The sequence below is a fragment of the Elephas maximus genome, chromosome 7, assembly GCF_024166365.1.
Source record: "Elephas maximus indicus isolate mEleMax1 chromosome 7, mEleMax1 primary haplotype, whole genome shotgun sequence".
NCBI classification, from domain to species: domain Eukaryota; kingdom Metazoa; phylum Chordata; class Mammalia; order Proboscidea; family Elephantidae; genus Elephas; species Elephas maximus.
Genome location: NC_064825.1, coordinates 127,410,764 through 127,430,095, shown reverse-complemented (window position 1 = coordinate 127,430,095; position 19,332 = coordinate 127,410,764). Strand labels below are relative to the sequence as shown.

General features: G+C 60.0%; 5 protein-coding genes across 12 annotated transcripts; 1 reads left to right on the top strand and 4 right to left on the bottom strand.

Annotated features, from left to right (window-relative positions):
• The first annotated feature begins 255 nt into the window (after window positions 1-255).
• PPP1R14B (protein phosphatase 1 regulatory inhibitor subunit 14B) lies at window positions 256-2,828 on the top strand. Its single transcript, XM_049892370.1, is given in 6 exon segments — window positions 256-503; window positions 506-612; window positions 614-895; window positions 1,988-2,071; window positions 2,345-2,377; window positions 2,468-2,828. Coding segments are annotated over 6 exon segments (609 nt in total). The 5' UTR covers window positions 256-469; the 3' UTR covers window positions 2,537-2,828.
• Window positions 2,829-3,181: 353 nt separating this feature from the next.
• FKBP2 (FKBP prolyl isomerase 2) lies at window positions 3,182-5,917 on the bottom strand. 3 transcript variants are annotated; one of them, XM_049892364.1, is made up of 6 exons: window positions 5,809-5,917; window positions 4,387-4,555; window positions 3,939-4,051; window positions 3,766-3,812; window positions 3,431-3,466; window positions 3,182-3,344 (listed from the first exon to the last, which is right to left on the bottom strand). In XM_049892364.1, the coding sequence occupies exons 1-6, from the start codon at window positions 5,865-5,867 to the stop codon at window positions 3,283-3,285; spliced, it is 486 nt and encodes a 161-aa protein (XP_049748321.1). In that variant the 5' UTR covers window positions 5,868-5,917; the 3' UTR covers window positions 3,182-3,282. The 3 variants fall into 3 exon arrangements, with proteins under 3 accessions (XP_049748321.1, XP_049748324.1, XP_049748323.1); XM_049892367.1 differs by lacking the exon at window positions 5,809-5,917 and adding an exon at window positions 5,196-5,278; XM_049892366.1 differs by lacking the exon at window positions 5,809-5,917 and adding an exon at window positions 4,730-4,854.
• A 1,312-nt stretch (window positions 5,918-7,229) lies between these two features.
• On the bottom strand, window positions 7,230-11,282 carry VEGFB (vascular endothelial growth factor B). Of its 3 annotated transcripts, none has more exons than XM_049892359.1 (7): window positions 10,966-11,282; window positions 10,380-10,422; window positions 9,849-10,045; window positions 9,607-9,680; window positions 9,381-9,416; window positions 8,899-9,134; window positions 7,230-8,270 (listed from the first exon to the last, which is right to left on the bottom strand). In XM_049892359.1, exons 1-6 carry the CDS (start codon window positions 11,023-11,025, stop codon window positions 8,921-8,923), a joined length of 624 nt encoding a protein of 207 aa, XP_049748316.1. In that variant the 5' UTR covers window positions 11,026-11,282; the 3' UTR covers window positions 7,230-8,270; window positions 8,899-8,920. The 3 variants fall into 3 exon arrangements, with proteins under 3 accessions (XP_049748316.1, XP_049748317.1, XP_049748318.1); XM_049892360.1 differs by having other exon boundaries at window positions 7,811-8,270; window positions 8,899-9,033; XM_049892361.1 differs by lacking the exons at window positions 7,230-8,270; window positions 8,899-9,134; window positions 9,381-9,416; window positions 9,607-9,680; window positions 9,849-10,045 and having other exon boundaries at window positions 10,060-10,422; window positions 10,576-11,282.
• Window positions 11,283-11,407: 125 nt separating this feature from the next.
• Window positions 11,408-15,642, bottom strand: DNAJC4 (DnaJ heat shock protein family (Hsp40) member C4). Of its 2 annotated transcripts, XM_049892354.1 has the most exons (6): window positions 15,548-15,642; window positions 14,545-14,638; window positions 13,859-14,043; window positions 13,611-13,772; window positions 11,827-11,913; window positions 11,408-11,743 (listed from the first exon to the last, which is right to left on the bottom strand). In XM_049892354.1, exons 1-6 carry the CDS (start codon window positions 15,640-15,642, stop codon window positions 11,638-11,640), a joined length of 729 nt encoding a protein of 242 aa, XP_049748311.1. In that variant the 3' UTR covers window positions 11,408-11,637. The 2 variants fall into 2 exon arrangements, with proteins under 2 accessions (XP_049748311.1, XP_049748310.1); XM_049892353.1 differs by lacking the exon at window positions 15,548-15,642 and having other exon boundaries at window positions 13,611-13,775; window positions 14,545-15,541.
• Window positions 15,643-16,517: 875 nt separating this feature from the next.
• Window positions 16,518-19,308, bottom strand: NUDT22 (nudix hydrolase 22). 3 transcript variants are annotated; one of them, XM_049892347.1, is made up of 6 exons: window positions 19,242-19,308; window positions 18,452-18,949; window positions 17,897-17,995; window positions 17,177-17,274; window positions 16,968-17,061; window positions 16,518-16,666 (listed from the first exon to the last, which is right to left on the bottom strand). In XM_049892347.1, exons 1-6 carry the CDS (start codon window positions 19,245-19,247, stop codon window positions 16,550-16,552), a joined length of 912 nt encoding a protein of 303 aa, XP_049748304.1. In that variant the 5' UTR covers window positions 19,248-19,308; the 3' UTR covers window positions 16,518-16,549. The 3 variants fall into 3 exon arrangements, with proteins under 3 accessions (XP_049748304.1, XP_049748305.1, XP_049748303.1); XM_049892348.1 differs by having other exon boundaries at window positions 19,029-19,264; XM_049892346.1 differs by having other exon boundaries at window positions 19,046-19,264.
• Between the last annotated feature and the right edge of the window lie 24 nt (window positions 19,309-19,332).

Here is a 19,332-nt window from a genome sequence, read left to right as displayed (position 1 = left end):
TCGCTCGCCCCCCGTTGGCCTAGGACCGGAGAACCAGATGTCCGGACTCCGGTGTCTTCTCCCCGACCCTGGCCCTCACACGGTGCCCACTCCCCTCTAACCCAGACGGCCCCATTCCTGCCTCAGTGGGGACCGAACACCAGGGTCCCTGCCGGGGAGGAAATACTGGTAGCGGGCGCTCAGAACGCTTGAGCTTGGAGCAGGAAGATTAAAAAGGGTGGAGGGCAGACAGACTTCAAAACCCTGATGGCCAGACCCTCCCCTAGCCCCGCCGGCGGCGGGGCGGGGGCAATGGGCGCGCAGCGGCGCTGGCCCTTTAAGGGGGTGTGGTCGGGAGGCGGGGGAAACGAACGAGACAGAGAAAGCGGCTTCGTCGGCTGCGGCTCGGGCGGCGGCCGCGGGGGACAAAGGGCGGGCGGATTGGTGGGGAGGGGGCGGGGCGCGGCCAGGCCAGGCCCGGGGGCTCCGCATGCTGCAGCTGCCCCCGGGCGCCCCCGCCGCCGCCCGAGCCGCGGAGCCGCGCGGACCCCAGCCTGCGAACTAACCCGAGCCAGCGGCCCGGAGCCAGCCGGCGGGCGGCCGGGAGGCGGTGGCGCAGGGAGGGGCCCGGCACGCGCACGTGGCCCCGGCGGCCGCCATGGCGGACAGTGGCTCCGCAGGGGGCGCGGCGTTAGCTGCCCCGGCCCCTGGACCAGGCAGTGGCGGCCCAGGGCCCCGCGTCTACTTTCAGAGTCCACCTGGGGCCGCAGGCGAGGGCCCAGGCGGAGCGGACGACGACGGCCCGGTCAGGCGCCAAGGAAAGGTCACCGTCAAGTATGACCGCAAGGAGCTACGGAAGCGCCTCAACCTGGAGGAGTGGATCCTGGAGCAGCTTACGCGCCTCTACGACTGTCAGGTGTGTCCCCCACCCCGTGCTGACACCCTAAAATCAGTCCTTAGTCGGGCCGCCCGGAACCCCACCGTGAGCCCGCCTGTCACCCGGAGTCAATGGGCGCTCCGTTTCCGCGCGCTCCCCTCCTCTTTGCACTCCCCGCCCCTGATGTATGTTCTTTCTTGTCTGACCTAAGTCACTCCCATCTTCGCTGCCTCAAACCCTGCAAGCTTAGCTTGGGGTCCTCCAGAAACCCCAAGGGATAGCCTAGGCCTGGGACAGGAGGCAGGGGGCTAGCCTGGACTGGCAGGCAGTGGAAGGTCCAACCTGCCTAGTGCACCTAGCCTAGACTGGCTAAAAGGCTAACCCGGTTGGTGGAGGGTCTGTAGAGTCTGAGCTGTTCCAAGAAGCTAGCCTAGAGCTCCATGTTGCCATGGGGGCAGGCTAGCCCACTCTCTGGTTCTGGTTCTCCACCCTGTGACGCCCCGGTTGCTCAAAGGGTGACTCAGGCCCCCAGGGGGTGGGGTGGAGGAGTGGGCCTGTCCTATGCTGCCTACCCTGGAATGCAGCTGGCTCTAGATTGGGTAGCTGCTTCCTGGGGGGAGGGGTGGTGGGCACCCCCTCCCTCAGCAGAGCATGGGCTCTTTGTTTCCCTTTTCCCAGGCCTGGGTCCTTCCCCCTGACCCCTCACCATTTGATTCCTCCTCCCTCTTGGGAAGCTGTGACAGGTGTTTGGGTGAGGGGAAGGGGCTGTGATGAACTGGGACAGCTGGTCCCACCTGTGATCTGGTGAGATGAGGGACTCAGAAGTTGGGGAGACACATCTGCTGGGTTCCTAGCCCAGGGCTTCCAGCCCTGGCTGGATGGCCCTGTCTGGCACTCATGGTGCCCGCTTGCTGGGACAGGAAGCGCCCCTTCCCACCCCCACCCCCCCATTGGGCAGTTTGCCTTGGCACAGGCCTGATCTGTTTTCCTCCCTGGAGCAGCTGCCGCTGTCTGCTGGGCAAAGAGGGCTGGGCTCATCCCCAAGTGGGCAGAGGCCTTGGCCCAGGACCTCCCCTCTCACACTTCACCAAACTAAGGCCCTTGTCTCTCTTCTGCCCCACCCCACCCCAGGAAGAGGAGATCCCAGAGCTGGAGATTGACGTAGACGAGCTCCTGGACATGGAGAGTGATGATACCCGGGCTGCCAGGGTCAAGGTGAGAGAGAGTTGAGGGTGTCAGGAGGCACTGCCCCTTGGGGAAGCAAGGCTGGAAAGCCAGGCGTTCTTTGGTCTGGGTCAGTCAGCTCTGACCTTGAGCTCAGTTTCTGCCTCTATAAAATGAGGAGAACAGTACTTGTCTAGCTGTGAAGCACAGTGGCACTTGCCTGCCCTGGCAGGCCTGAGCCCCTTGGAAGTGGGTGTGAGTAAACTCTAGGCCTGCATTCCTGAGAACTGTTCTCCTTATCCCCTCCCCCCAATGTCCCCTTAGGAGCTGCTGGTTGACTGTTACAAACCCACTGAGGTGAGTGGTTTCCCTAGAGGGTGGGGTAACGGGAGCCTGGGCTCTGTTGTCTTGGGATCTGGTCTCTCTAACATCCTCCCTCTTGCCCAGGCCTTCATCTCTGGCCTGCTGGACAAGATCCGGGGCATGCAGAAGCTGAGCACACCGCAGAAGAAGTGAGGGTCTCCAACCCAGGTGCACGGTGGCTCTCACAGGACAATCGCTGCCCCCCGACCTCGTAGCAACAGCAATACCCAGGGCGCTCTGCGGCCAGGCCTGGTGCCATGAGCAGGGCCCCCCGTGCCCCTGGCCCAGGGGCCTCTTCCCTTGCCCCCTCGGTTTTCCATTTTTTGGGGTTTTTTATTGTTATTAAACTGATGCGACTTTTTGTGTTTTTATATTGACTCTGCGGCGCGGGCCCTTTAATAAAACTAGGATATGCCTTTGATGCAGCTTCCAGGCTCTGCTGGTCTCTTTTAGGGGGCACACACTGCTCTCCAATTGCTGTCAGCTCAGCTGCTCCCCAGGTGACCTTGGGCCTTCCTGAGGGCCAAGTAGCCATGGCAATAGCCCAGGGCTGGCTCCCAGACCACAAGCTGGAAGTGGCTGGGGAGGTGGGGGCGGGGGGAGCAGTGTTGCTGTCAGCAGGCAGGAGCACTCCCTTCTCTCCAGACATGGGCCACCCTGCCACCCTGAGCCTGGCTGTGGTGACCCCATGCCACTAAGCCTAGATGCCAAGGCTCTAGAGCCATGAACAGAGAAAGGGGGGATGCTGAGAGAAAGGGAAGGCCGAGCCCGTGGGCTCTAACTCAGGGCCCACAAACAAACACAGGCTCACTCCTTTAGCTTTTAAGGATTTTTTGTTTTGTTTTGAAACAGTCTGGTCCCTGCTGGGGGCCTCTGGGTCCTGCCCCTCCCCAGTTTGGCTACAGTTCTGAACGTCGCTCGATTTTGAGCAGCTCCACCTCGAACACCAGGGTCGCACCACCTGTGGGGAGAAGTGGGGTCAGATTGAGAACCAAGGTCACAGGGAGATGGGCTGGCTGCAGAGAGGGGGAGGGGAAGGTCTATTACCTGGAATCTTTGGGGGTGCTCCCCGCTCTCCATACCCTGTGGAAGAAGCACAAAGAAACAAACTTCAGTCCTGGCCAGGCCCTCCTCCAGCTCAGGCAAAGGGAGGTAAGGTGGAATGGAGGTGGGAGGGGCTGCCAGAGGCCTAGAGGAGGGTGGGTACAGAGCTGAGTGCCTCCAGGGTCTTGTCCTGTCCTCCCTGCCAGACACAGCCAGACTTGGAAGAGGCAGGTGTTAGAGGAAGGAACACATGGGGTGGAGATCCATGCAGTGGCTGAACCAGCCTTTGCCCTTGCTGGCATGCCCATGAGCCCGCCATGCTTCCTCAGGCCTCTTACCCAGCTCTGATGGAATCACCAGCTTCCGCTTTTCCCCCTCGCACATCCTGCAATACGACACATGCTCAACACGTGGTAGTGCCCAGGCTCCCTGCCCACCCCTCACCAGCTCCCCCCACCCAGTCTCCCACAGCTCACCTCCTGGACCACAACTATGGCTCCCCCAAACTCACCCCAGCAGCCCCTGGTCCCAGCCCTTGATGACCTGGCCAGTGCCGAGGGAGAAGACAAAAGGCTGGTTCTGGGGCAAGCTGCTGTCAAACTCCGTCCCATCTTCCAGCTTCCCCTGTGGACCGTGGAAGGCCAGTGAGGGCTGGAGATCCCTCCTGACCCCCCTCAGCTGCTCTCCCCATCAAGTAGGCCCCCACAGTCCTTCAATGGCACAGAGCCCTGGGCGGCTCACAGTACACTGTCATTCCATATCACTCCATAAGGTTAGGTGCCAACCTGGGGAGTGGACAGTACAGGACAGGGTACAACCAAGAAAACTGGCTTAGACGGGAAATGGGGCTTGCCCAAGGTCACCCACCTGGTTGTTGGAAGAACCAGGCTGTTGGAGGAACCCAAGTCCTTTCAGGTCCCCCGAAGTCCCACCCTCCCATGCCTTGCCCCCTCACCCACCGTGTAATGCATGTGCAAGACGTCCCCCTTGCGTGATTTGATGGGGCAGTGGTCCACCCTCTTCTTGACCCCGATCTGCAGCTTCCGTTTGCCCTCGGCCCCGGCGGCCGTGGCCAGAGCGCTCAGGCAGATGGACAGTACTGCCAGGACCCAGCTCAGCCTCATGTCTCTGCAGGCACAGACCCGGACGGACAGACAGACGGGGAGGAGGGCGGGGAGGGCATGGAACACGGGCAGGCACCTGAAGGATTCCACCCCGCCCCCACCATACCATGCCGGTCCCTGGGGATCCCTTTGTCCCCGGTCACCGCCCCTTCCCCCCGGGCTCTGCGGCCACACTTACCAGTCCAGTTTGAAGGGGGCTTGGCCGAGGACCCCAGCAGCGGGGGGAGGGGGCCAGGGGGGGCCACAGCAGCCAGGGCCCCGCCCCTTTGTTCACCCCCAGATCTTCCCTCCCTCCCGGTCCCCAGCCCCGTTCTTCAGTTCCCACCAGTCCCTTTGCGCAAAGTCCAGACCCTCTCTGGCTGCACAGCAGATGTGCCGACCGGATGACCCCATTCACGCCACACCCAACTACCCCCGGCCCAGCACACCCACACCTCTGCGGCCGCTGGAGGGGGTCGGCCCCGAGGCACCCATACATCGCCGCTGGGAGGCTCCGGGGACCCCCTGTCCTCCGGGGGTACCCCCCAGGCCGACCCTGCGCCTCCGCCCGGCGCACCGCCCCAGCTCTGAGCCCTCGGGGGTCTCCGGGGCACCCAGACTGGCCCTGTGTCGGGTGGCCGCCGAGTCCGCTCCACCCACACCACCTCTCCTGGGGGAGTTCTTGGCCTACGGCGTCCCCAGGCCCCGCCACCACGGAGACCGCCCCCGCGTGGACGCCCCGGGCCATTACCCGGACCTAGTCCTTCGTTGGGCTCTTTGGCCCCGCCCTTTAGAAAGCGTGGCTCCGCCCCCGTCCCTTGAGCCCCGCCCTCGACAGAACTAGACCCCTTTTCCTGAACCGCAGCCACGCCACTCACTGGCTGAAGCCCCGCCTCCAGTACCTGAGCTCCGTCCCCCTTGGTCTCCAAATCCGAGGCTCCGCCTTCCAACTGTTCCGGCTCCTCCTTCAAGAGCCAGGCTCCACCCCCCGCCAGATCTAGCTCCGCCCCCAGCCGCGTAGCTCCGCCTCTCTCCGGCACCAGCTCGGAGGTCCCACCCGTCTCTGCCCCACGCCCCGCCCCGAGTCCCAGGGCTCCGCCCCGAACGGCGTGAGGTCCCTCCCCCTGCGGCATCCCCAGACAGCTCCGACCCCAGCCCCAATTTCCTCGTAGCCTATCCTTCGTTGGCACTCGGGGCCCCGGCCCGCTCCTGCCCGGCCTGGTCCAGCCTGCCCTCTTGCACCCCGCTCCCCCAGCCCGGGCTGTGGCCCCCGCTCACCTCCTCGCCGCGCCCCCGGAGTCAACCCCAGTCGTGCTGCCGCCTTTGCGCAGGCGCATCACCGTCGCTACAAGGCCGGGCCACGCCGCCCTCCCTCATTGGACCGTGCGAACTCCGCTGCCACACGCCCGCCGGGGCGGTTTTTTCCGTAGCTCCGCCTTCCGCGCCACCGCGTGACCTATGCGTCACTTCCGGCCGGACAGTCCATTAGGTGAAAGTGACTTTCGAAAAGTCCGAAGGCACTTCCGGCCGAAGTCAACCTAAGGTTCTGCGGGCTCCCACGGGGGTCTTGAGGTGCCATCATAATCGCTACCCTCCAGCCTTTCTCGCAGCGTTCCGTTTGCCCCTGGGCCTCCTCGTGATCCACAATCCCCAGCTGGATGCTCCCGAAGGAGCTCCGGCTTCAGAAGGAGCCCTGGGTTTGAATTCTGTGGCTGGCTCTCAGTGACTGCGACCCTGAGCTGTTCCTTCCCTGGTAGAATTTGGCGTCCCTGTAACAGGAGCTTGGTAACACTCACCCTCAGGGCCCCTAGAAGATTGAGGCGGTAATGTGCAGCACCGGGCTCAGGCCCTGGCTCACAGCAAAGGTTCTTTCCCTTTTCTCTCTCTCAGCACCCAAGCCAACCACCTGCCCCACAATGACCACTGCGTCAATTACCAATTGTAGTAAGGAACCTGCATTTGGGAGGCAGCTAAACCTGGGTTGGGTATTAGCAAGACAGCTGATTTGAGGTCAAATCCCCAAATCAGTTAGCCTTTCAGAGTCTATTTCCTCAATTGAAAAAGGCAGATAATTACAGGTCTGACCTCAGAATTGAGGACGAAATGAGGAGATGCATGGGAAGCCTTCAGCATGTCTGGTGGGATTAAGTGGGCTCAGGAAGTGGTAGCTCTTGGGCTCCTCATCTTCCTCTGTCTCAGGTGAGCTGTGACATGAGCAATGACATCATAGCTGGGAAATGAATAATGACCACTATCTCCAGCAGTTGTCTCCTCTTCTTTAACCCTATTCCAGCTCTGGACCACCAAGATCACTACTCCTCCTCCCTTCAATCTAGCACCCTGGAGAAAGCCCCCAGTAGAGGGACAGCTTTGGGTAACCTCTCCTTGAATGTCCCACCTCAGCAAAGGTTTTGACTTTGGTTCACCTCCTCACTCAGCCAGGAAGCACTGGAGGCTGCAGGAAGGGTGAGCACTGACCTTGGGTTAGATCAGAGCAAGCTCAGGAGAGTGAGGTGGGGACTGTTCAGGTTCGTGGCTTGAGCTCAGCTTCAGGGAGCAAATACACGTAGTCTCTGACTTAGGACATATTTGAATAATGATGAACTGCACTTATGATCATTTGTTTTTCTTTCTGGACATCTTATCATTAGTAATATGTACTACAGTGTTGCAGTGCATACTTTGCTGATGTTATTATTCTCAGATGTTCAAAGATCGGATTTATAAAGATACTGATAATAAAAAGACAATAAAACTAAAAAAAAAAAAAAAAGGTATTTGACTTATGTCAGAGCCAACTTACAACAGAGTCATTGGAACAAAACCCCATCGTAAGTCGAGGACGACCTGTACTGAGAGTGCTGCCTAGGAGGGAGTTGGGTATTCTTTTTGATAATGTGCAGACAGACCACACTGCACACTCCCCCCAAGTTCAAGGGCCCTGACCACAGCAAGCATCCATTTCTTCCAGTTGTACACGTGGAAACTGAGGTTGAGAGAGAGGGGCGGTGACAACCATCACATCCTTAGCCATAGCAGGTCACCTTCCAGAAAGGAACGCTTGTGATGAGCAGAAGTAGGGGGTAGATGGAGGGAGGAGGCAGGAAGGGGGGCCCTCACTGCCTCCCCTGTGCCGGGCATAACATGACTGTGAGGACTGCATGGCTCTGGTATTGCCTGGGACTGCCTGTGGGATCTCAGGCCTTACTTCCTCCATCTGCACAACGAGGGAGGAAGACAGCACACATTCATGCCCAAACCAGCCAGCCTGAACAGTGACACACAGTGACACAAGCAGGGACCGCTCCTTCCATCTTTTATCAGGTTTGGGGGTCACAGTTCTCGTACTAAAGCTCAAATCCCATTCTCTGCAGGGAATCAGGGTCTTCTTAGTCGGGGAGGGAGGAGGTGGCGGTGAGATGCTCACTTGACAAGGTGGTTAAAAAGTGAGAAGGGACCCTGTTCTTCCCCAAACTGGTTCATGACCCCTCTTGATGCCTCCAAGTCTTCTTGCCCAACTGTGCCCACCCAACTGGACGGTGGCCTCGGGGGCACAAGGGACAGCAGGAGAGCCCCCTGAGAGGCCCAGGTCCTGGAGCAACGTCTGCCCTGGCTGAGGTTTTGAGGGCTGGAGTGTCCTCATCAGGCTCCCCTCTTGTCCCCTTCTGGGGTGTGGCCTGTGAGGCAAGTGGCCCTGCTGAGTCCGAAAAGCAATGTGTCACCTTCGCAGCTTCCGGCACCTGAAGAGGGGAGGGGTCTGTTTACACCAGCTGGAGCTCAGCCCCAGCTCCTCTTTACTCACCCCTTGTTACTCTCAGTGAATCCCATTCTCGCCTAACACTCCTGGTAAGCCCCAACTGGTCTGGTCCTAATGACGACACCCCATGGCTTGCCTGTGGAGTGGAGAAGGGGTGAGAGCACCTCAGAAAAGGGCGGCAGACTGGGTCCCACCACATCCCCTGGCCTCTTGGTACCCATGATGTGGGCCATATGTCTACCACAGGGGCTTCTGGGAAGCCCAGAGCTTTGCAAACTGGGAGAGGTTGTCTCCTTCATCTCTAGTCAAATGTCACCTCCTCAAGGAGAACTTCTCTGACCTCTCAAAGATGGGCTCAGGTGGCCCTCACCACAGCTCTCAACCTCCACTGCTAGCACGATCTGTCCTCGCATCCAACTCCCAACTCCCACCTTAGAGCATTAGCCTTGTATACGCTCATCACGATGCAGCAGACACTTGGGAAATACTTGTTCAACACATTCAACAGCTTTCACTTCCCTGGCTCTCCTCCCACTGGCAGACGCATGCTGGACCTGCTCCAGGACCGGGCCTGAGGCCTTCCCAAAAGACCCAGCCCGCAAGCCCCTCACCTGCAGGTGTCTGGGTTGAGCTCTAAGCCCCGCCCTTGGCAACGGAGGAAGCTGCGGCGTCGGCAGCGGCAGTGGCAGGTCTGGGGGTCAGGGCGCTGGCGGCGCTGGGTGCAGCGTGGGCAGAGGGGCCTGGGGCTGGAGTGGGATGGGTGATGTCAGCTGGGGAGGGTGCTCCGGGGACAGAGTCCCAGCCCGGAATGGAGCGGGGCTGGGGGCGGTGGTGGGGAGTGGAAGCCCTAGGAGGAGAAGCAACATGTCTGGGGCAGGAAGAAAGAGGCTTCCAGCTTCCGGGAGCTGGGGTCAGGTCAGACCCCAGAGCACACGACTTGACTCGGGAGCAGATGGAAAGGGGAGGGGGGACAAGTGGGAGGAGAAAGAGGGAGGGGACCACAGCTTCCTGACACACTTGTATAGCCTCTACTCCACGCACCCCACCCATCCTGGGCTCCAACTCCACCTCAGCAGGAGCTGGAAAGGCTCACCTGTCTGGCTTCCCAGCACTCTCTCTTTTTTTGGGTCTGAAAGGTAAGAGAGACAGAGACAAGGAGAGGGAGGATCAGGAAATTCAAGCACCCCACTCTCTTGCCCCAGATCCCAGGCCTAGCCTGGCTCTACTCCCAGAAACCCGGTCCCCACCCCCAGGTGCCATACACCCATCACCCCTCAAGCCTGGTGTCTGTGAGTGCAGAAGGTGGGCCTGGCTGGCACCTGCATTCACACTGGCTGTGCTCCTCCAGGGACATCTCCCCCAGCTGACTGCTAGGGTACCGGATCACGAGGATCTGTGCTCGGGAGGAGGAGGACAGGTAAGACAGTGGGCGTGAAAGCCAAAGGGGACACTCCAAGGGCTGGAGGGAAAACAGCCTGTCCAACAGGCAGGCCCATGGTCCCCACCCCTCCCTGTGCCCCAGTGTCCACCCAAGCCAGGCACACTCCACCTGCCCTGGTACCTGCATTCGGACTTGGTGTTGCCCAGTAGGCACGCACTCCAGGCCGTCGTCAGGACAGCAGCCACCACAGCGGTGCACAGTTACGCAGCTGGGCACCAGTTGCTTGGCCACAGTGCCCATGAGCTCCACTGTCAGGGGCACTACCACCTCCCGAGGCTGGCAGGTGGCACGGGCATATACATCGATCCATGACACCACTGGGGGCAGACCGGTAAGGGTTAAGTCCCCACGGGGTTTCCTGCAGCTGCTCCCTGGTTCCCCTGCCCCCCACCCCAGCAGCTCTTCTCCCCAGTCTCCATGTCACAGCTGGCCTCCACCTGCCCTTCCAACTTGTCTTCCCCTGCCCTGTCTCCAGAACCCAGGAACCCCACAGCCTCAATGCTATCCTCTGTGAAATGGGCACAATAAGATTTGGCATCTTACAGGACAGTTGTGATGACACAAGATGACAGCAACAAGGTACTCAGAATCAGGGCATGTGGCAAACCCACTTTGTGCTGGCTCTTACCAAGTTACTGTTACTATTATTACCTTTCTTTTGGTGGCCAGGGACATCAGGCTGGGAGGCAGGGGCCTGTGGGAGACAAGAGGCCTGAGGTGGGGGACACCCCTTGGACCCAGGGAGGGCTCTAGGAAGGGCTGGCCCCGTTGCTGTCCAGGGTTCTGTCCTCAAGGTCTGACATCTTCCCAGATTGCTTTGTTCCTGGGGCCATGGCTCTAGCTTTACCTGTCCTCTCCTGGCCACCTGGGACCTGCCCTGGCCCAAGACCCGCCTTGCGCGCTCTGCAGGCGGCGTCGAATCTCCAAGCCTCGCGGTTGGCCTTGTGCTGGAGGCAGCAGGTCAGGAGGGGACACAGTGGGCGCCGAAACCAGGTCCTGCAGGCACCGAAGTGGCTCCGCCCCCGACTGCGCCCAGGGGACGGGTGGGACGGGGTGCGGTGGGGGAGTGGCCCCAAGGCTGAGGCGGCAGGAGGGGCGCCTCCCGGGGGATGCTCTGGCCCGGCAATGCCCCGGTCCAAGGAGGACCCCGCAGCTCCCTCAGCCGAGGCACGCGCCTCCCCACTTCCGCCAACCTTGAGAGGGCACGGCAGGCAGCGGGCTGCAGGGCCGCACGTACCTGGGCGGGGGCCAGCTGCAGGAGCGCGGCGAGCAGCAGGCGGCGGAGCAGGGGGCCCATGGTGCCCACGAGGGCCGCGCGCCGGGGACGCCCGCATTGCCCTAGCCCGGTGGCGCGGGGGGCGGTGGCAGCCACAGCCCCATGGCGCGGGCCCGGGCGCGGCGGGCGGGGGCCGGGCACCGGGGGCGACTCCTCCGCGGCCCCCTCCCGAGCCCTAGGCGCAGGCAGCGCAGCGCAGCGCAGCGGCGGCGGCCGGAGGAGCCAGACGGGCGGGCGGCCGGCAGCGGGCAACGGCGGGGACGGCTGGGGCGGCGGGGGGCCGGGCCCGGGCTGGCGGGCGGGCGGCTCATGTGACCCAGACAACGAGCTCCCCACCGGGCCGTGGGGCGGGGGCGGGGCGGGGGCTGCGGGGTCCGCCCTCCACACGCCCCCTCCCGCTGCAGCAGGGGAAAGGGGACGCACCGCCCAGGGGGCCGGGCTCCTGGGTTGCCGCCGCCAGAACCCGAGGGCGGGGCGCAGCCCCAAGGCGAGGCCCTGGCGGGGGGCTTGGGCTGAAGGAGGCAGCCAGATACTAGAGCTGAAAATGACTTTATTGCACGCGTTTTGGGGAGTGGGGAGCCCTGGGAGGAAGGCAAGGAGGGGACACACTGCAGGCCCCGTCCAGGCGGCCCCTCACGGGTCAGCGCCTCTGGGCACCATCCCAGGGTCCTGGGGAGGCCCTGGCAGCGGCGGCTGCTGTCTCTGCAGTCGCTCCTGCTGGAGCCTGGCTCTGTTGGCCCTGAAGAGAGAGCACCCGTTGGCTGGGGCAGGGAGGGTGGTGCCAAGGCGGTGAGGAAGGGGCAGGGTAGGGCAGGGACAGACCTGGCCCGGGCCCGCGTGTCGTTGTAGATGGCAGTGATGATCCGGTCCTTTTCATCCATGAAGCTACGGTGCATCTGCTCCAGCTTCCTGCAAGGGGTTTACTATTAACCCTGGGTTCCCTATCCCTGCTGCCCCCCAAGTCCTGCTCCCCTCCACCTCACCCTGGGGTCTCATGGCTTTACATATGTGGGACCTTAGCCTGTGTATGTGGGGAAGGGAAACAATGTGCCACGGCTTGTCCAGGGTCCAATGGTGACCCAGGTCCCTGGCCGTTCTGCTGAAGTTAGTGACAGGAACTCTGGACATCGGCTTGATCCTGGCAGGAGGCTACACAGGATTGTGCCTCTAACCCTATCCCTGAACCAGACAGGCTGCTAGCTGTGGGTACCAGCCTATGGGTATCTTTGCTGTAGAAAATCACCGCCATGGTACTGGTGTGCCTGGAAGCAGGAGTGGCCGGGAACCGGCAGACTGACTGAGTGAGGATGGTGTGGGTGAGGACCAGTGAAGATGACTTGTTTCTTCTTCAACTCTTTTTTTTAACAGAATATAAGCCTTATTTTAAATTATTAGATTGAACATACATAAAATTACTATTCCAAATCACTATAAAAGTTTCTAAATGCTTACCATACCTTCATCTCATTGGTAGCAAACAGTTCATGCTCTGGTTCTGGTCCACAGACTGCTTTTTCTTTTTTTTTTTCTTCTCTAAATTTTATTTACTTCCTTGTTGTTGAGAAAATGCATAGCAAAACATACAGCAATTGAACAGTTTCCACATGTACAACTGAGTGACATGGATTACACCCTTCGAGTTGTACAACCATTCTCACCCACCTTCTCTAAGTTGTTCCTCCCTCATTAACACACACTTGCTGCCCCCTAAGGTTCCCATCTGATCTTTCGAGTTGCTGTTTTCAGTCTGATCCCATAGAGAGAGCTCTTTAAAGAGCATAATGTTCAAGGCAGACCTTTTTTACCAGTTAAGCTAAACTATTGTTTGGTTTTAAGATGACTTCTGGGAATATTTTTGGTTTAAGGTTTAAAGATGATATCAGGGCAGTAGTTTCAGGGGTTCATCCAGCCTCCATGGCTCCAGAAAGTCCAGAGTCCATGAGAATTTGAAATTCTGTCCTGTATTTTCTCCTTTTGATCAGGATTCTTCTATGGAATCTTTGATCAAAATGTTTAGTAATGGTAGCTGGGCACCATTCAGCTCTTCTGGGTTCATGGCAAAGGAGACCATTGTTCATGAAGGCAATTAGCCACACATTCCACTTCCTCCTCCTGTTCCTGACTCTCCTTCCCACCTCTGTTGCTCCAGGTGCATAGAGACCAATTGTTGTGCCCTGGATGGCTGCTTGCAAGCTTTTAAGACTCCAGCCACTACACAATAGACCAGAAGCACTAAACACGGTATTAGGCCTATTAACTGGGATGTCTCATAAAATCATGACCCTAAACCTCAAAAACCAAGGAACCAAATCCCATGAGGTTTGGGCCTTTGCTTCTTGTTCACGATTTGGGTTTGCTCCAGTGCTGCTTGGCAGCTGGCACCAAAGAATTACGTTCAAATTATGAAAAACAGAAAATGACAACGTTAGCCATTAGTGCCTCTGCTTCTGCCAAGTAAGAAGAGGCTCCAGAGATGGGGTTTAATGAAGTTCTTAGCTTGAGGAACACAAGAGCGTCGGCCATGGGGGCCACGGGGAGAGCCTACTGAGCTCACAGTCTCTCCTGCCCTCCCGCCCATGCCCACTACCCAAGGAGCCAGAGTGCACCTGAAGGCGACATAGTGCAGGCCCATGCCTGCCAGCATGAGCAGAAAGCAATACCCCAGCACCCGCTGGTTGTGTCTGTGCTGCTGCTGCCTCGCCTCAGGCCCCTGTGGCCTCACGCGGTGGAACTGGGCCCAGTACTGTGCGTTGGGAGGTGCCCAGGAGCTGCTGGGAAAGAGAGGGAGATACAGTGTGGGGATGAGGCTGCCCAGGAGACCTGGAGGGATGAGCTGGGGGCAGGACTGGTGTACCTGCGTGCTTGGTGGGCAGGTCCAGGATGGGCTGTGGTCCCTGGAGACTTTAAGGGGCTTGACCAGCGGAGCTGGTGGTCGTAGCTGCGGCGGCTCTGCTCATGGCTGAGCACATGGTATGCCTCATTCAGCTCCACAAAGCGGTTGTGCAGGGCCGGGTTCCCAGGGTCCCGGTCGGGGTGCAGCTGGTGTGGGACAGGACTCCCCTCATCTCCCTTTCCATGCCCCTTCTCCCAGGACCCACCTCAATGATGTCCACCCACAAGGGCTCAATCACTCTGAGAGGCCTAGCTGGTAAGCGACCCTTGAATTCAAGCCTGCCTGCCCTCTGGACGGCCAGAGTGAGGAAGCACAGACTTGCCCTCACCGTGTTCGGGCCATCCCTCTCTGCCAGCCCCTACTCTCACCATATGCCCTCATCCAGGCCTTTTAAGTCAACAGTGGGCAGGCAAATCAAAAGAACCATGCCCAGCCCCTTAGAGAGGACCACTGGCTCCTACCCCAACCTTCCCTCCCACCTGGTCCAGATTCCCCCTCTTTGGGCACTCCCACTCCTTACCTTGCAGGCTAAGGGGATGTGGCACCAGCTAGGGACACAATTCTACCCCACCTCCGTTCCTAGGAGTTTGGAGCATATCCCTAGCTGACTCAGACTTCCCTTTCCACCCCCTTATGAGCATGGGTACCTCTTTGGACTTGGTGAAGAAAGCTCGTTTAATTTCTTCAGGGCTGGCACCAGGATGCACCCCTAGCAATTCATAGTAGTTACTGGGGCCAGACCTGAGGAGAGAGGCCCGAACCTGCAGGGGCTGAGGGAACCGAGAGGATACCCCCTCCTTGCTCCTCCCATCCTCTCTGGCCATGCCCACTCTTTGATTCAACTGGGCAGGGAGACCCAGACATCCAGCCCTCATGTCTCCCTCCTGAGCTTGCCCAGGGTTCCTGAGCTTCAGAGCCCTCTGCACTGTACGCTTCCCAGGGAGACACGGTGGGGGGCTGAGCAGATCCCTAGCCCTCTCCCTTGGGATAAAGACATTCCCTCATGAGACCTTGTGGTTCCAGAGTGAAGCCCTGAGGGATCTGGGGTCCCCCTCTGGCCCAGTACCCCAGGTGGACACCAGGCCTCTTTGAAGGCTCCAACCCCCACTCCTCGAGGCTCAGGGGCTGAGGCAGGTCCCAACACAGACATAGCTCCAAATCCCTCCTCCCTTTTTGAGTGTTGAAGGCGTACAAATCAGGACTATTCCGATTGTGGTCCTCAGACCCTCTGCAGCAGAAACACCTAAAGACCTTGTTAAAAAACCAGATTCCTGAGACCCACCTTGTTCCTCCAGATCAGAATCTCTAGGGCTGGGCCCAGGAATCCACATTTTTGCAACTCCCCCTACCCTCCAGGTGGCTTATGTGCAGTGATGGTCAATGACTACTAGTGTTGTGGAAAGCACATCGGGTTGAACAGATGCCAAGTCTGCCACTTAACTCGCTGTACAACCTTGGGGTCGTCCCTTAATCTCTGATCCTCAGGGTCCTCAGCAGTGAGGGTGAGGGTTACCTGAGATTAGCCTGTAAGGCACCTGGCACAGGGTGGAGACCCAACTATCCGAGCATCGAGGGCAGGGCCCAGAGCTCGGTAGATTCTCAACAAAAACCCACTGAACGACTGGGCCTGGCTTCTGGCCCCCAACTCACCGCTGCCCGGCGGCCGCTCCAAGGAGCCGGGTGGGGGGGCTGCGGCGCCACAGCTGGCACAGGCGCAGGGGCAGCAGGGGCAGCAGGGGCGGCATGATGGCGGGCGGGCAGCTGGGGAAAGGAGGCCACAGAGAGGAATGCATGGAGACCAGGACGGGGCCGGACTTCAAGTACTCCGAGAAGGGACCTGGCCCCGTTTTCTTGCCAAGGAAAACTGAAGTAAACCCGGGGAACCCTGGGGCGGGTGGGGCCTCCTTGCCCAGGACCAGAATCTAGGGTCCTGGACCTGTCCCCGCCTCTGACAACGGAGTCCTGGGCCCTGCCCCGCACTAGTCGCAGTGCCTTGAACCACCAACCGATTCGCCGAGACCCTCTCCCCCACCCCGGGCGTCTGGGAGGCGGGCATGGGGAGGAGCCCCAACCAAGCCCCGCCCCAGCGGACTCGGCGGCCGCAGCTATTTCCGGCGCCCATCCAGGCTCCATCCCGAGTTCTCATTGGCTTAGACATCAAGGCCCCGCCCACTAGACCGGAAGGGGCGGGTCACGGCGAAAGACCCCGCCCCCTCACACCCATTGGCTTTTGAGGCCGCGGGTCCGCCCACCGACGCCTGGGCCCGCGGACGTGCAGACAGGCGCGAACCCACCTGGAAACCAGGCGGGACCGAGCTTACGACCCGTCGCCGCCGCTGTCCCGACCTGACCCACGGTGAGGCTTTCCGGCCAGCTGCCATCGCCCTGTTCCGCCGACGTGGCTGTTAGTCCGCTTAGCACGTTTCACAGAGCCGCCTCCCACCCATTTGTGGGGGGGTTGACGAGGACACGGCCCTCAACCCATTTGCAGACTGGGACACAGACTGGCTGTTTTGTTTTTTGATTTTCTTTCATTTGTCCTGTCTCCCTCACTCAGCCAAGGCTCTCCCAGAGTCCCCTGTCTGTCTCCCGAAAACAGAAGACCCCAACAGAATCCAAGAATAAAGTCCTTTATTGTCTTCAAAGCTGTGGTTACAGGGCTGGGGACCCAAGGGCACTGCCCTGGACCCGGCTGTAGAGGAGCACGGCACCTTTGGCTGAGGGACAGAGCTCGGCCCAGATATCCGCCTTCTGCAGCCTCCGCACGCTCTGTGGGAAGACCCAGACATCCAGCCCTCATGTCCCCCTCCTGAGCTTGCCCAGGGTTCCTGAGCCTCAGAGCCCTCTGCACTGCACCCGCCCCAGAGAGATATGGTGAGGGGATGAGCAGATCCCTGGCCCTCTCCCTTGCACTGAGGCATCCCCAAATGAGGACCTGTGACTCTAGAGTGATGCTCTAAGAGAACTGGGCGTCCCCGTCCAGCCCAGCCCCCCAGAAAGACACCAGGCTTTTTTGCAGGTCCCAACTGTCACCCCTAGTCCAGGCAAAGGACAGCTTGCCAACCCAAACCTGTGTCTCCACAAAGATGATTCCTGTGGACTCGTGGGCCTCAGATCCCCCACTCAGATAGTGCTTCCTCACCTGCTCAGAAGTCAGGCTACACCTGGATGAGGACATGAGGGTGGCTGGATCGGTCCCCAAGCCCTGGAGGGCCCCTGCGGAGCCCTAGCTGCCCACCTAGCCCAGGACCCAGGATCCTGTCTCCCAAGCCCACTCACTGCACATAGAACTCGGCACTGGCACGGCCGGCGCTTGTCTCGTTGCAGGCGATGCCCAGCAGCAGGGGCTGGCTCAGGGTGAGCAGCGGCAGGTTCACCTGGGGCCAGGGGTCCCACCTGTCAGTGGCCACCCCTCTGGGTGGAGAAAAGCCCCTCACCCCTGTACAGCATTTTACAGTTTGTAGATCAAATGTCCAGAATCACAGGAAGTCAGATTTTTAGCCAATTGCTTTTACAGGTAGGAAAACAAAGCCCAGAGAGATTGAACAATTTGCCCAGGGCCACCCAAGGAAACCAAACCCATTGCCGTCGAGTCAATTCCGACTCACAGGGACCCTATAGGACAGAGTAGAACTGCCCCATAGAGTTTCCAAGGTGCGCCTGCTGCATTCAAACTGCCGACCTTTTTGGTTAGCAGCCGTAGCATTTAACCACTACACCACCAGGGTTTCCAAAGGAAAGCAGATTTAATAAGTGGGACTCTGATTTCCTCCTCCTTGAACAAACCTGGGGAGTAGGCAAGACATTTATCGTCATTTCCATTGTATAGAGGAAGAAGCTGAGGCATAGAGAAATGAGGGGTAGAATTCCAGTCCAAGTGTGCCCAACTTGTAAAGCCAAGCTTTTCCCTCAATGCCAGGCCAGACCTGTGGAATTCTGGCATGATCTGCCCCCTCCCCTTCATGTCCACCACATCCATCCAGGTCACCCCCTACTCACCTCATCACAGATCTCCTGCAGGACACTGGAGAAGAGCTCCCGAACTACCAGCTCCCCAGGGAGGTCCTCATGCCGGGGGGTGTCACCAGGGCACAGGGCCTGTGAGAGGTTGAGCTCAGACCCCACTGCCCACCTCTTCCCCTCTGTCCTCCAGCCAGCACTTGCTGGCCTGAAGTCTGGTATGGGCATGGTGGAAATATTGGCGATCCCCTGACCCAGACCCTCCTTTTTTAGATAGACAACCAGAGTTCCAGCTAGGGAGGACCGCACAGAGTGTGGAGCAGGGTGTCTCTTTCTTTGCCCCCTCTCCTCATTTCCCGGGAGCTAGATGGTCTGGGGTAGGGGTTAGTGGGGAGACTGAGGGGTTGTTCTGAGCAAAGCCTCTCCCAGAAGCACCAGGCCAGTCCTTCCTCCCCTGCCCATACACAAATTATCCCTGGACTGCCTCCCTGCATCCACCCAGGACACGCATTATGGCCCCATTAGGGGATGAGCTGGGAGAGCTCAGAGCTCCCCTGAGCTGTCTGGGTCTTTGTGCCTAGCCTGGCATCTCACCTGAGGCTCAGGGTGTCCACCAGGCACATCCACCAGCCCAGGAGCCTCAGCCACTTGCCAAGAGCGTCGCAGGAAGACAAGGAAATCATCGGCGGTGGCCAATGCAGCGCCTACCCCCAGAGGGTCCGCCAGGTAGGCCTGCCTGTCGCCCCAGTCGGCAGCCCCCTGCTGTCGCAGCCAGGCAGCTGAGCTGGCCCAGTTGGTGCCCAGGAAGTCTCGGTAGGAAGTCAGGCCCAGATGCAAGAGCAGCTGTGGCCCCAGAGAGCCAGCAGGTGCCAGGGTGGCCGAGTGCAAGCGGAACTTGGGGGCGTCAAAGAGCCAAGGCTGTGCCTGTAGCCGGTTCTCCCAGACAGTAGCGATGGCCTTGTCCCCTCCTGGCAGTGGGCGACGGTCGTAGGCTGGGCTTAGCTCGGCCTGCACCTGCCCTTCAGGTAGCCCACCCCGGGGGCACTGCAGCAGCAGGGACACCTCAGGATCCATGGTCTGGACAGGGCAGCTCTGGGGAAGGACACAGTAGGACGTCACCGCCAGGGTCCCACAGCCACCCCTGAGCCCGGCAGCCGGCCCCCTTTGTTACCGAATTTCTTAGGGTACCCTCATCCTTTCTGCACTCCTCGACCACTCCCTGGGCGGTGAGGTGTCCTATCGCCCCCGCCAGAGCCCCGAGCCCCGCTGAGACCCGAACTCCTGCGGCCAGGCATCCCTGGGATTCCCGGGCATCCCTGCCACCCAGGGGTCCTGGATCAAGTCACTCTCAAATGCCTGTGTCCCCAAAACCCAGGAGTCCTGCCTCCATCCTGAGGCGCCGACACGCCCTTCCCAGCTCCGGAAGGCCCCGCCTCCAGCCGGCCCGTACGGCCGACTGGACCCGCAAGCTCCGC